This window comes from Thermobia domestica, chromosome 11 (assembly GCF_964235325.1).
Source record: "Thermobia domestica chromosome 11, izTheDome1.hap1.1, whole genome shotgun sequence".
NCBI lineage: Eukaryota > Metazoa > Arthropoda > Insecta > Zygentoma > Lepismatidae > Thermobia > Thermobia domestica.
The window spans coordinates 71,200,285-71,214,135 of record NC_137464.1 but is presented as its reverse complement, the minus strand read 5'-3'; the positions used below and the strand labels follow the sequence as shown (position 1 = coordinate 71,214,135).

Here is a 13,851-nt window from a genome sequence, read left to right as displayed (position 1 = left end):
AATAAATTTTATTTTCAACTGTCGTATATACATGCGCATCTTCGTTGGAATTTTAAAATTGTTTCAACTACATAGAATTAATCAGTAGGAGTAAAACATCAAACAAGGAGGAAAAAAACATAACAATTGGGAAATTTTAGTAGGCACTATTTGAATATTTCTCTTTTGAATTACTGCACATTAAAGGTACGAAGTTTGATATATATATATATATATATATATATATATATATATATATATATATATATATATATATATATATATATATATATATATATATATATATATATATATATATATATATGATTCTTGCTTCACAGAATACGAATGTCCCACTAGTTTCTACGGATTGAATATGCCAAATGCAGGAAAAAAGAATATTTTTATTTCTCTCTTTCTTTCGTTCTTTTGTTTTTCAACTGCTGCATATAATACACCTTTTTGATACATGAAATGAGAACATCTTATGAACTCACTCAAATTTTGAAAATTTTACCTAATCAGGAGGGAAAAAAATTGTTATTATTCTGTTATCACATTTTCCTTTTGAATTTATTGAACATAAAAACATGGAAACGTGGTATTTGGAAACCTCTCCAATTGAACAACGCAGATTTGTCATTCACCTGCACGAATTTAATGTTTAGGAAGAGATGGATATAAACTATAAGTATGATCAACCGAAACCAATATCTGCGAACGTACTATTGGTATGAAACTACTCTTTACACAGAATGTACAGGTATCCACGATGGATAAGCCACAGCATCTCAGAAGTTATCACATCAGTAAAAATATTGACGTTTTGTGTGATCAATCTACTAATGCTGTTCATGTAAAGTCTAAAAGGTTGATGTTTGAACCATTGAACAATTCTTCTCATCATCCGAATGAAACTTCTGACCTCTCACAATGCTTTCTTTAAAGGACCAAAGATATGAAAATCAGAAAGATCAGGACTGTAGAGAAGGCTGAGTAGGTGAAGTCTTCGGAACAAATCTTGATAGTCGCGTCAACATGGGAATGGGCATTGAACAGGTTCTCTGTTTTTAATGAATGTGCATAGACGGTTCAAAATGTCACAGTAAGGTTCAGCATTAATGGTTTCTTCTGGTTCGTTAAAGTCAAGCAAAGTTTGTCCATAACAACCAAGGAAGACTGTAACCCTGACTTTTCTTGCTGACGCTTTTAACTTGAATTTCTTGGGGCATGAGGATAAAAGATGTTTCCATTGCATAATGAAAAATTTTGAATTGGGTTCAAAATGGCGACACTAGGATTCACCTCTAGCAGCAATATGCAAGAAGAAATTTTCTCCTCCAACAGGTAATACGTCGAAATAGTAGCAGATTTTTGTACTTAAGGTTTGTCTAGAAATGGTAGAGACGGAATCTATTCTGTGACATGGAATCCGTGTCAGAAACTCGTTTTTCACTATCTCTTACCGTATCTCCTCTATTATGATCAGTGTTGAAAGCCGAAATCGTCTATTTCTGCCCCTTCTGGTGTGAATAGGGGGATAGGGATAGAGATCAAACCTGTTCTAGGGGCGCTGAATTCATACCAAAAGTCTATTTCTAAGTATCTCATACCGTTTTAGCTCTATTGAGATCAATATTGAAAGCAGAAATGGTTACACACTCTACCGCTTGTGGTTTTAGTAGAGAGATAAGGGTAGAACTACCACTAATTCTTGGAAGTTGAATCTATTTCAAAAACCTCTTCTTCTTATCTATTTTCGGTTTCGCTCTAATATACTGATGAATGTTGAAACAGAAAATGGTTGATGTTTGCCATTTTCGGTTTGAATTGAGAATTAGAAAAGGAGATGAAACCCATTCGGACACTGAATCCATATGAAAGAAACATTTCTTTCTATCTCGTTCCACATTTGCTCGGATAACGACTGATGGGCGTAATCTTTCTGTAAGACGTTTCATTCTTGTGTATAACGTAGTTTGGAAATTTAAGAAACGAGCAAATGATCTTTATTTATGTTTGAAAGTCCAAGCAACGTGTAAACAAAGGCAGAGAAAATAATAACAACTAGAGGTAAAAAGCGTTATCATAGTAATAAAGGGAACCAGTTATGGATTTGACAATATCACATTTACCTCCAACAACTAGTGATGAAAGGAAAACACGAGATGTCCTTAACAATTTATGAAGGTCAACAAAAGTTTTTGTCTCTTATCATCCACGGTCACAACTTGCATCACTTTACACAAACGTATAAAAATAGTCAAGCCATCACTGGTCCATATTACACTACGAATGGTAAAACACAGAATCAAAATGGATCGTTTTCTAATTTTGATTAGTGCTCCGTTCCTTGTCCAGTACGTCGTTGGACATGGCTACATGTCAGATCCTCCAATGAGGTCCTCTATGTGGAGATTTGGCTTCGACACACCTATCAATTGGAGTGACGACGAACTAAACTGTGGAGGAGTAGGGGTGAGTTCATTTATTACTGATTCGAAAAAAAAGAAGCAATTTGAGGTTAAATTATTTAGGAGCGCGGAGAGTATGTAGGCTCGTAGGAAGGGAAAGATAGATAAACGCGACACTTTCTACATTTTCTTGCCGAATAATGGTTCAAAGATCTGCTGGTTGTGCTTCTGGTTAGGGTCCCGAACTATATAGAATGACCGCTACAGGTAGGGCAAGGGAGGCACTTTCCTGCTCTTGGATTTTTGAAGGGGATAATATACTATTCGAAAGAAACAAACCAAAGTCGAATGCCTTGAAAATCATAATAAACAGTAATGATGCGTTAGATAAGCAAATCCCCAAACCACCTGCAAGTAAGTTTCTTCCAAGTTTGGATGTAACTAAATGCTTTGCTTGCACCCACTGCATCTCACAGGAAAAAAATAAAATCTGTATTAAGATAAAATTTATACTCATTTTCGAGCCACCATCGCCATTAAAGTAATTGCTTTTTTTTCATTCACATACTTTACTGTGTTTTTTCACGAAATATCTGGAAGTCGGTTCTCATTTATGAGTGGTAGAAGGGCTCTCTTAATTCTGAGAACACTATTATTAAAAGCTCTCTAAATTGTGATCTAGTTAAGTTGCTTACTGTTACACAAATACGCTAATCGTATAATTAAATGAGAAACGTTAACATAAGTAGTTAAATCCATTATACGCTATCTACAGCTTCCCGTTTCCCAGGGTTTTCGGGAGTAAACAGCATTTTGCAACGTTTTCAATGTAATGATTTATTTGAGATAAAGTTACTTCTTCCTGTAGGTGCGTGTAAGAAATTTTACTGAATTTTAACTTCGAAAGATCCTTGAGAGGTTGCAAAAGTCCTGCCATCAATTCTGAAACGAATCCCATTAGTCTTATCTATATATTATCTATATACTAAAATGCTAGAAAAGTTTATATGTTTGTGTCCAATCCTTTCGACAATGAGATCTCGAAAACCACACGTACTAGAAATGTCCCGTTTTCACTTGTCGATTCGAAATTTGTGTAATTTGCCAGCTCTCACTGAAATTTTCAAAAACTTGTCTTTATTTTTCTATTTTACATCTTAGGCGTCGCTTTGGCCCTATTAGTTTAATATTGCAAACTAGGTTGATACTCTTGTGGAAGGCAACCAGTAGAGGAGCTACGTATAGCGGGTTGATGGACATTTCAGGCGCTTTGCTTTAATCTGAACGACAAAACCTATTGCAAACTGGCAACTTCGAAGGTATGTGGACCCACAATGAGCCGTACTCGGATATGGAATTAAAAAAGAAAAATATTTGCATTTGGTATCATCTATTACTTATCTAAGTTTGCCACAAACTCCCCCTAACATTCTATATATTAAAATACTATATTTATATGTTTGTCTATAGCAATTCACTCCCTTTGAGAGTCTTTTTCTCCTTTAATTCTGTTCGTAAAGAAACTTGCACAGATATAGTGAGAAGTGGGAAGGAGATGCATGCTCGTACTAGAACTGTGCGCTGTGTAAATAGCGCAAGTTCAGTTAATTCATTTTTTAAAAAATGAGATGAAACCCAATTGCTCTCAGCGACTTTATTTCTTATCTAGTGTTGGGTGCAACAATAAAGAAAACAGTTGTCATGGACTTATAAGGGATGTAATAAGTAGTACGGTATTTATTAACGAGTATTTATTATCTGGAAACAATATGGTGTTGTTTTGTTATATGAGTCAGAAACTAGATATATTATGGTGTCTTGATTTGTGGTTTAATCAATATTAATACTTATATAGTTGAACCATAATTAATAAAATATTTAATAAACTTGTACCTAGACACAATGGGATCAAAATGGAGGAAAATGTGGCGAGTGTGGAGATGCTTACAACATGGTTCGTCCTCGCCCGAACGAGTTAGGAGGAAAATACGGCAAAGGAGTTATCGCCCGGAACTATAACGCAGGAGACAATATCACAATCACCATAACTTTGTACACTTCTCACAAAGGATTCTGGGAGTTCCGTCTGTGTCCCACAAACGGTCAGCTTGAGGAACAAAGCTGTTTCGATCAACATGTTTTGCAACTCGTCGATGGTTCTGGGAGCCAATACTATCTCCCAGAACATCTAAATGGTGACATCAAAGTTGATGTTAAGCTTCCTGATGATATTACGTGTGAGCAGTGTGTGTTACAATGGCACTGGAGAACAGGTAAGTTTACACAATTATTTCTTGACCTCCTTAGGATCTACTTATCAAATTTCCTAGCTCTACGATTTCTGGAGTGGTGTTTCCTGAAGATAGCTTCTAATGTGGGAACTGCAAACATTGAAGGTTTCTTTAGGCGCTTAACGCAGACGAAGCATTTCACCATGAACGTTTTACATAGTATGCTTAGCAAGGGATTTACCAATGTATTCTCAATCTTAAATTCAATTACAGTTATTTCTAACAATTGGACACTTTCAACAACTTTCGCTACATACGGATTTCTTCCACTATTTCCTTTTGCATTATCATCACTATTTTACATACTATCTAAGTGAACAGTTTCACCCATTATAGTCCTTGCTGCTTGCTATGTGCGTTGACTATTTAATTCTGGCTTACTCTCTCCCAAAATTTAAGAAAATTGGGATCATATTATGACATTTAGGAGCATTTTGCAAATAAGACACAACTATATCTACTTCTACATTTATGTTAAAAATAACTCCTAGCTATAAAAAGCAGAAGCTTATTTTAGTTGAAACAAACCAAACATTTGGGAATGTTTATTGGAAATGTTTAGTGCATTTTGACTGAAATGAAGGAAATATTTCTTGGACAGTTATTTGTTTCATAGATTGCTTTGCCCAAATACTACGAAAAGGCAACATCCTCTACGTATATAAAAGGCATGTTTGAAGTTCATTTTCAAAGGATAAGGAAAACATAGCTAAAGTTTCGGAATGTGTTTTAACATTGAATATTTTAGTGATAATACTTTGGTTACTAACTGTAGTTGTTCTGAAAACAAGATGCGCACTCAAAATACTACTTTTGCTTTTATTGTTTAGGGTGCTACCTGAAAAAAAAATGGCTAGGTAAATATTAAGATTGTATCGAAAGTAACTTAACTACCAATTACATTATGGAGAATCTTGCTTTTGCTTACTATATATATATTTCTTAACAGGAAATAGCTGGGGTACCTGCGATGATGGAAGTGAAGGCATGGGATGTGGTCCACAAGAGACATACCGAAACTGCGCTGACATCTCTATTTCGTAAAACACTTTTAGGGTATGTAGCAACACAAACACTTTCCATGTTCCATATTTACAAATGAGTTTCGTTTGACAGTGTGAAGCTATAACAGACTTCCAAACTATACAATTTCAATTCTGGAATTGGAAGTCGTAGATTTATAATTTCTGGTTGTAATAGAGAAAAACCTTCATCGGATGCTGAACCTACATGAAAAGGCCAGGGGCGAATCCAGGACCGACTTCTGGAGGGGGGGTGGTTGTCATACTGCTCCTTAGAGCTACTTTTAAGAACTTCAAACTCTGGGATGGTTTTTATTTATATGTGTAAAATAAGAAAGTTTCCTCATCTTGGGGGGGGTGGGGGGGATCGGGATGATCGCCTCCCTGGATCCGCCACTGGAAAAGGCCATTACTCGTTATTTCTTACTGCTTTCTTTTTAAAAAAATAAAGATCAATATCGAAACCAGAAGTAGTAAAACCACTTCCGATTTTAGACAAGCTATTGAAGGTAATATCTTTCGATCAGACGCTGAAACGATTAAGGAAAAAAAAAAACTATTTTCGCTATTTATAACCGTTTTGGTCTATGGCAATTAATGTTGAAAGCGGAAGCTAATTTCTACGTTAGAATAGAGGTTTGAATAGAGAGTTAAGCAATGTAATGAAAGCTATTTTTAGAACGCTGAATCGATTAAAAAGAAAAACATTATAGATACAGTTTTTACTGATACCTGTCGACAGACGAACATAGCCTTTTTATAAGACATTCTTTATTTACGCATATAGTAGTTTGGGTGGAAGTCTAAGAAATGGCATATACTTTTATTGAGTATCTGATTAGTTCTATTCATAATATTTTTTTCTTTTTTCAAAAATTCTTAATTGACTATATTTTAAACACAATTCTAAAGCATTTATCTTATAAATCAGATAACATATGTTAATTTGGATTATTATTATTTTTTAAATTTACAAAACTGATATTGGTATAGCTCGATAGCAATAGTTTGATTTCTCAGATGCTGAAATTACATTAGGTTATAAACTAACGTAACACTATATTGACATATATTTGCAGTACAACAGTTGATCGAGAATATATCATTTCTATCTATTGCCTTTCGTATTTGACTATGTGATAGTAAGTTATGGTATATTAGGCTATAATTCCAACTCAGCCAGCGAGATCAAGTCATTCTTGTTGGGTTATATGAATATGCTATGAGAAAGTTTTCTTTCTCTAAATTCCTTATGATACCTCTCCACTCACTGCTACTATTTAGTTGTAGTTATTGAACTTCTACACTCCATAAAGCTGACAGCTAGAAAACATTTTTTGGATTTCTCTCTATGTGTTTTTTTTGCTAGTCTTAAAAAAACAAACAACAAAGAGTGGTAAGGTTAATTGTTTTCAGATTCATTTTTTCAGATTTGTATTCTTCCTGTAGTCTTCTTCTTTATCTCAATCTTTTCCCACTTGTATGGGAACGAAGTTTCTACTGAGCCTTCTTCATAAACTCGTGTCTCGTAATCCTTCCCCTGTTAGACTCTTCTCTCTGAAATAATTTTTAAGCCATATTCATCCCGGGTTTATGGGGGTACAAAGGTGCACGTGCACCCCCTTTGTTGTAAATATATATACTATCTCAAATGAGAAGCTAGCAGTAAAAATACCAACTCTTTCGAAACTTTCTGCCATCATGTTTCCATTTGGGGCTTGAAAGAAAGCAGAGCTTTGCAAAAGCAATGGTTTAAGTCAATTTTCAGAAGGTTAAAAGAAAAGGATTTACCAAGAAAAACAATATAAAATTTGTCAATGGGAAGGGAAACAGAAGCCAGGAAGAGAGAAGAACAATTTCTCCTGCATATCACTTGTGTCCCTCTTTAAAATACTTTCCTCAGTTCTATGCATCAGTGTTGTCAGGGGTAAAGAATATTGTCACATGCCACTTTGAACAGTTTCAATGTGATTGGTTATTTTGGTCGTTATTGGTGCACCCCCCTCAGACAAACCTTGATCCAGCCCTGATTCATCCATTTCATTCTTGATCTCCATCTACCTTTCTTCCCATCCACTTCGGTAGTCATCACTCTTCTGATCACATAGTTGTTTGTTCTTATTAGATGGCGACACCAGTGCAGTTTTCTTTCTTGGATCTTCCTAGATATCTCTATAATCCTGGTTTCCTCTTACTCCCTCATTCCTCATAGTATCTCTTCTTGTTATCCTACACATTCAGCGCATCATTCTCATTTCGGTAACATTCAATGTTATTTCCTGTGCTTTTCATTATTGGCCATTTTTTTGCTCCATACATCATTGTTGGCCTTACTAGTATTGTTGTAATCACATTTATTTTGTCCTGCTCATTACATGAAACTGGTATTTATAACTCAACTTCAAAGCGTCAGTACTCATTCTTCTTGTGTAAAAATATTACGGAAGCAGTGCTGCCAAACTGAAACATTTTAAAATCCCATCTCGAGAGACAGAAAATCCCTTGCTCGGGAATTTCCCACGTTATACTAAATAAAAAAAAATATATAACTTAAAATAATCTGATAAATGAAACTATTGTATATCACATATTTCCTTCACTATATGAATAAACTACCCGTAAATGCACTTTCTTGAATATTTACGTCTCTTAGTTGAAATACCGGTAAACAGTTGAAAAGACGGAGAAAAACCAAGTACAATTTGTCGTCAGGAAGTACCATGTACATAATTTCTTTTTGTCATCATATTGTAATGATTGTAAGAATACTAGAAGAACCTTATTCTTCAGTCGTTTTTTGTAGAACGCATTTGAAGTTGGTTTATATTCTTTGTATTAAAAAATACGGAGTATGTTTAGTACAAGGGGTCCAGAAGCTCGTAAAAAACACAAAATTTACAGGAGAAATGAATAATGCAAGTACTTAGACATAACATAACGTAACCAAATCTAACCTAACCTAACATAAACTACGTAAGCTAACCTGAACTAACCTGAACTAACCTAAAGTAACGTAATATTAGTAGAAATAAGCGAAATTCTATCATTTTTTGGAAAATTATGCGTGATCCCTACACTAATATAACATAACCTAAACTAACCTAACGTAACCTAAACTAGCCTAACCTAACTTAAATTAACCAACCCTACCCTAAACTAACCGAATGTGAACAGAAATTACGAAAATTGTATCATTTTTTTAGAGAAAACAGCTGGACCCCTTCTGCTAAACATAGGCCAAAAATACAAAAGTACCACAACACAATTTGCAATTCTTGGAGCTTTTTTTTTTTTTTTAATTGCGAGTTACTTCTGCACTAACATGCATACTATGGTAACGAAATTTGACAATTAACAGTGACTTCAAGATTATTGAGTAGTCATTGATGTACTTTCTGCCCATAGATAATTTTATTGCTGTCAATGAAAAATCCATTTTTGCAGCCAATCTTGACGAAAATTCCTTTTATCCCATTTCGAGAAATTAATCTTTAAAAAAATCACACAAAATGAGATTTTCCCCAAGGGTTGGCATCATTATCCTCTCTGCTTTTTTACATGATTGAAATATCCTGATTGAAGTGTTCATAGTTTGGTTGCTTACAGCTCCCAGGTTTCCTGGAAAGAAATTCAGATGAGAGTGAAGGAAGTGAATTTTGCTATACATACTGGTACAGATTAAATGTTCGTATGTATTCAGCAAGTAATTTATTATATCCTATAGCTGTCAGATTTTTTTTTTTTTTTTTTTTTTTGCTTGAAAATGTTTCACTAAATTCTTGAAAGAAATCGATGTCTATTTTTCTAAATAATTCTACCTTTCATCAAAATTTACAGTACATCTTTCATTAGTTTTCTTATTTGTGAATCTTCGAAACTTTCTTCTTTAATTTACGTATCACTAATTTTGGGGAACCTCTTTCGAATCAAAGAAGTAGTTTTCCTTTGATGAGATTTAACAATTAATTCACCACACATCCAAAAGAAATTATCCGGATGGTTAGAGGATTTGCGTGGCACAGTCACGTTCTTAAACACAAACTAAATTATTATTATTATTATTATTATTATTATTATTATTATTATTATTATTATTATTATTATTATTATTATTATTATTATTATTATTATTATTACTACTACTACTAATAATAATAATAATAAAAATAATAGCACGGTGATTACTTCAAAACTGAAGCAGCAGAAGAATGCAATGATCAGCCAGAAAATGTTCACCTTGTGACAAGACGATGCCTTCGAGATCCACTGATCCACTAATACAAATTTCTATGCCACTTGTATTTAGTAATGAACAATAATAAATATCTAAATTAATAATTGATAGAAATACAGTTTTCACATAAATTGATGAACACATTCTTATATCTATAATAAACTTTACGTGATAAGAACATTTTGATAACGAAACTAGATTGCTTATGCGTAAATACTATAAAATCGTGCAAAAGTAAGTCTTGGACAAGACATATGTAGACCAGTGTAACATATGCAATAGTGTAATTATAATAAGTTTTCTGCTACTAGAAACAGAAGAGTCAAAACCTTCAGGAATATTTTTATTTAATTAGATCTATTTACTCACTGTGAATATTTCAGTGTGCAATTGGTTATTGGATTGTTCAAAACAATTGAAAAATTAGCACAATATACTTTTCCATTATCTTATTATTTTATGTAAGGCACATGAAATGCTGTGAATATTATATGCATCCTATGCTAGAATTAACATTGACCAAAATGGTGGAAATGAGTATAACCACAAATTTGGACAACTTTATTTCAGTTTTCCACTTACGGAACTCTCAACATACATTTAAAATTCCAGTGGAAAATTATTAAAGTAAAAGGGTAGAGCAAAACAAACCAAAGAAGTAAAAAATTATTATTATTATTATTTTTAAAAAAAACGTTACTTTAAAAATGAAATAATCCGCTACATGAGTTCACGATTTTATTAATTTCTGATAAACATAATGTCTCTGATATCTTACAAATTTTCAACTGGCTCCACTTTCAAACGACGATTAGAACAAATGTTACACAATCTTTATGAGTTATGCAGTGCTATCTCATGAGACAAATTGCATACATGTTAATCCAATCATGCGAGTAGAAAGCATAATTGGATTAACTACTTGGCTAAGGATAATGATAAAGAACAGAAGAGCATAGCATTGTTTTCCATTTCCGAAGTTATGGTAACATTTAATTTTTTTCAATCCACGATGTCAAAAATGTTCCTGAAAAACACCTCACGAGAAACATTACAGTCAATCGTGACAGTCGTTGTGTAACTGGAATTGCTAATAATAAAACAAGTTAACACAGAGAGCCGCAAATTATATCCACACTGCATGCATGAGGTAGTAGCCATCTATCCAGTACGTATATACCACATTTTTGGGGATTTGATAGGGTATAGAAACACAAGACCAACATTGGTACCTCTGGTAATGGGATGTATTATGGCCCGGTGAATCACATGATGAAGACCGAAAAATGGTTCACAACAACCGAATATGATGATAAACCATTTCACAGGCTGTTGATACTAACTAAACACATCATTAATCTGTGACTAATATCTTGTACTGATTAATGACTGCTGCAGCCACTCATTTTTGTCATTTACTCCTACGCAGTGGACACTTCCACCAGGATTATGCATTGCTTCACCCATTCCACGTTACCCAGAATTAGTTCAAGAATCATTCTTTCCAATACCGACGAATAGTGAGCACACTGCCTTTACCTGGCATGCGTCATGTCAATTTTGTTGATTTCATATAAATACAGTGTTAATATGCGCAGTTGGCAACGCTCGAGAGATGAATCTACTCATAGAAACAAGACAAAAATGCCAGTAAGCATTTACTTGGAATCGCTTATTTTCAGAGTTACAGGCTACCGAAAGCGTTGGAAAATGACCTTCGATGGCGAATCTCCAAAACCACTAGCCATTGACCTGAGGCGGCATGATATCGTCATAGACATGTAATCAGTTCTATCCACAAGTGCTTGATTCAGAATCTATTAGTGATACCGAGAGTGATTTCCTCCACAGGAAGCGAGGGATTCCCGGATATTTCATTAGGATAGGCGGGTCCTATTCATGACGTATGAAACAATATCCCAGTAAGCAATAAAATTCGTTGATAGAACATGATATCTTGATCAGAATCAAAATGCGAAGGATTTTTTATTGGTGTGCGTGGTTGCATAACTACAGAATGAATTATTGTAATTGATAAAATGAAATTAAATAAAATCTCCAGCTTAATGTTCACGATAATATCATATGAGTTAGTGTATTATCGTGAGGTATTATGGCGTCCAAACCCATTTTGTAGAAATCTTGCCAGTTGATTTTCATCTGAACCAAATTTCGGCGATCACAGCTTCTGTTGACATTGTGTTTCTATCATCTGATAGTAAACTTTTTATTACACTAAAGACTCGTTCGATCTGTGCGTTACTGATTCGAGTGTTTCCGCGTAGCGTAGCTACTAACATTCTCGGTTTTGGTGGGAGCGGTTCTGGGTTCGATTTCTGCTGGGGATACTCGGTCAGGAAGGTGTAAAAGCCTTTTCAGCCCAGCCATCCTAGGTGAGGTTTTCCTAGATTTTTCTTATTCACATCATGCAAATGTCGAAATGGAATATAACATAGAGGTTCCTGGCCGCTTCCTTCCCTTCCTCACTTCCCCAGTAGTGTAATCGCCGAGGGACATCATCCCTCAATGTGACGTACTTAAATGGCCATAGATGCCGAATGTTCAGAAATAATCCTTAATTTCTAATTGCATTACTGACTGCTATAGCGAGAATATACTGCATTATTTTGAACTAATTTCTTCATCTGCTCTCCTTCCTTCCATAAAAAGAGGCATTCTATAATTTCCAATTGTTACTATCCTTCTTAGCAAGCGTTAGTATCCAGATTTTAAAATTGAAAACTTACTGTACGGTTCATTTCCACTGAAACTAATTTTACAATAAATTTTGTCCTCACCTCTGTCCATTTATTGAATTTGTTGCTGCACGACAATACAAGTGAAATAATGAAAGTAACTTAAGCGTATTGTTGATACAACAAAAACCTTGTACAATTTTGAGGATCAGATGACACGTATGAATTAAAATTTGGAAAAGAAATTCGAGGATCAGAATAAGAATTTTGAACTTAATTGGCAGAAGTTGGAAGAGCGGATGAATAAAAGAATGATTGAGACTGAACAGGAACTTACTAACTGCAGACAAGAGTTGAAGGAGGATTTGAGAACTCCTAATTTAAACGTATTGTTGATACAACAAAAACCTTGTAAATATAATGAAGTACAACATATATTATAAGGCAAAAGTGGCAGAATGAATGAAGCCATAGATTTAATTCATAGACCTGTAGTGTAGAATGTATTTCAATCACGCGGACTCTGGGGGGCTCAAACATGCCAGCCGTCTTAATTTATTTTTATTATAACAATTCTTCATTATTTAGTATGGACTTTTTTTTTTGGACTTAGAATGTATTTGGCTTATTTGTAATATTTTCCTTTCTTGTGTTTTTCAGACATAATCCATTACTGATGAACAACATTCATGATGATCTCAGGTATTCAAAGTTCTCTATAGATCGACTAACTTAAAGAAAAGCAAAGTTGAAATTTTGTACAAATAATATCCTGTTCATTCTATTTTACTGTACAAAATAAAGCAAACATTTTTAAAAAAGTTCTTTTTTCTTTCTTTTAATTAAGAAAAATACACGTCGTGAGATATTGAGAGAGAGTGTGTCCAAAGTCTTTTTTTTTTTTTTTTTAAACAGTAATCCTAAACAACATTACGGAAGTTAGAGAGGAAATATTTGGAGAGTTTCGAAATGTGGTGTTTGAGGAAGATTGAGAAGATAAAATGGACAGAGAGACCAACAAACGAAGATGTTTTAAAACGGATAGAAGAAAAGAGGACACTTCTAGCCACCATCCTTCGTAGAAAGGCCAATTGGATTTGACACATCTTGCGAAGAAATTGTCTTCTTTACACCGCCATAGAAGGAAAGATGGAAGGGAAGCGAGGAATAGGAAGAACATAGCTGATCGATGATTTGAAAGATAGAAGAAAACAT

At 34.2% G+C, this 13,851-nt stretch overlaps 1 protein-coding gene across 1 annotated transcript; it reads left to right on the top strand.

Moving 5' to 3' along the window:
- The first annotated feature begins 2,257 nt into the window (after positions 1-2,257).
- On the top strand, positions 2,258-13,448 carry LOC145663600 (uncharacterized). The gene is made up of 4 exons (XM_081729710.1): positions 2,258-2,457; positions 4,291-4,666; positions 5,634-5,740; positions 13,297-13,448. Exons 1-3 carry the CDS (start codon positions 2,275-2,277, stop codon positions 5,726-5,728), a joined length of 654 nt encoding a protein of 217 aa, XP_081585836.1. The 5' UTR covers positions 2,258-2,274; the 3' UTR covers positions 5,729-5,740; positions 13,297-13,448.
- Positions 13,449-13,851: the final 403 nt, after the last annotated feature.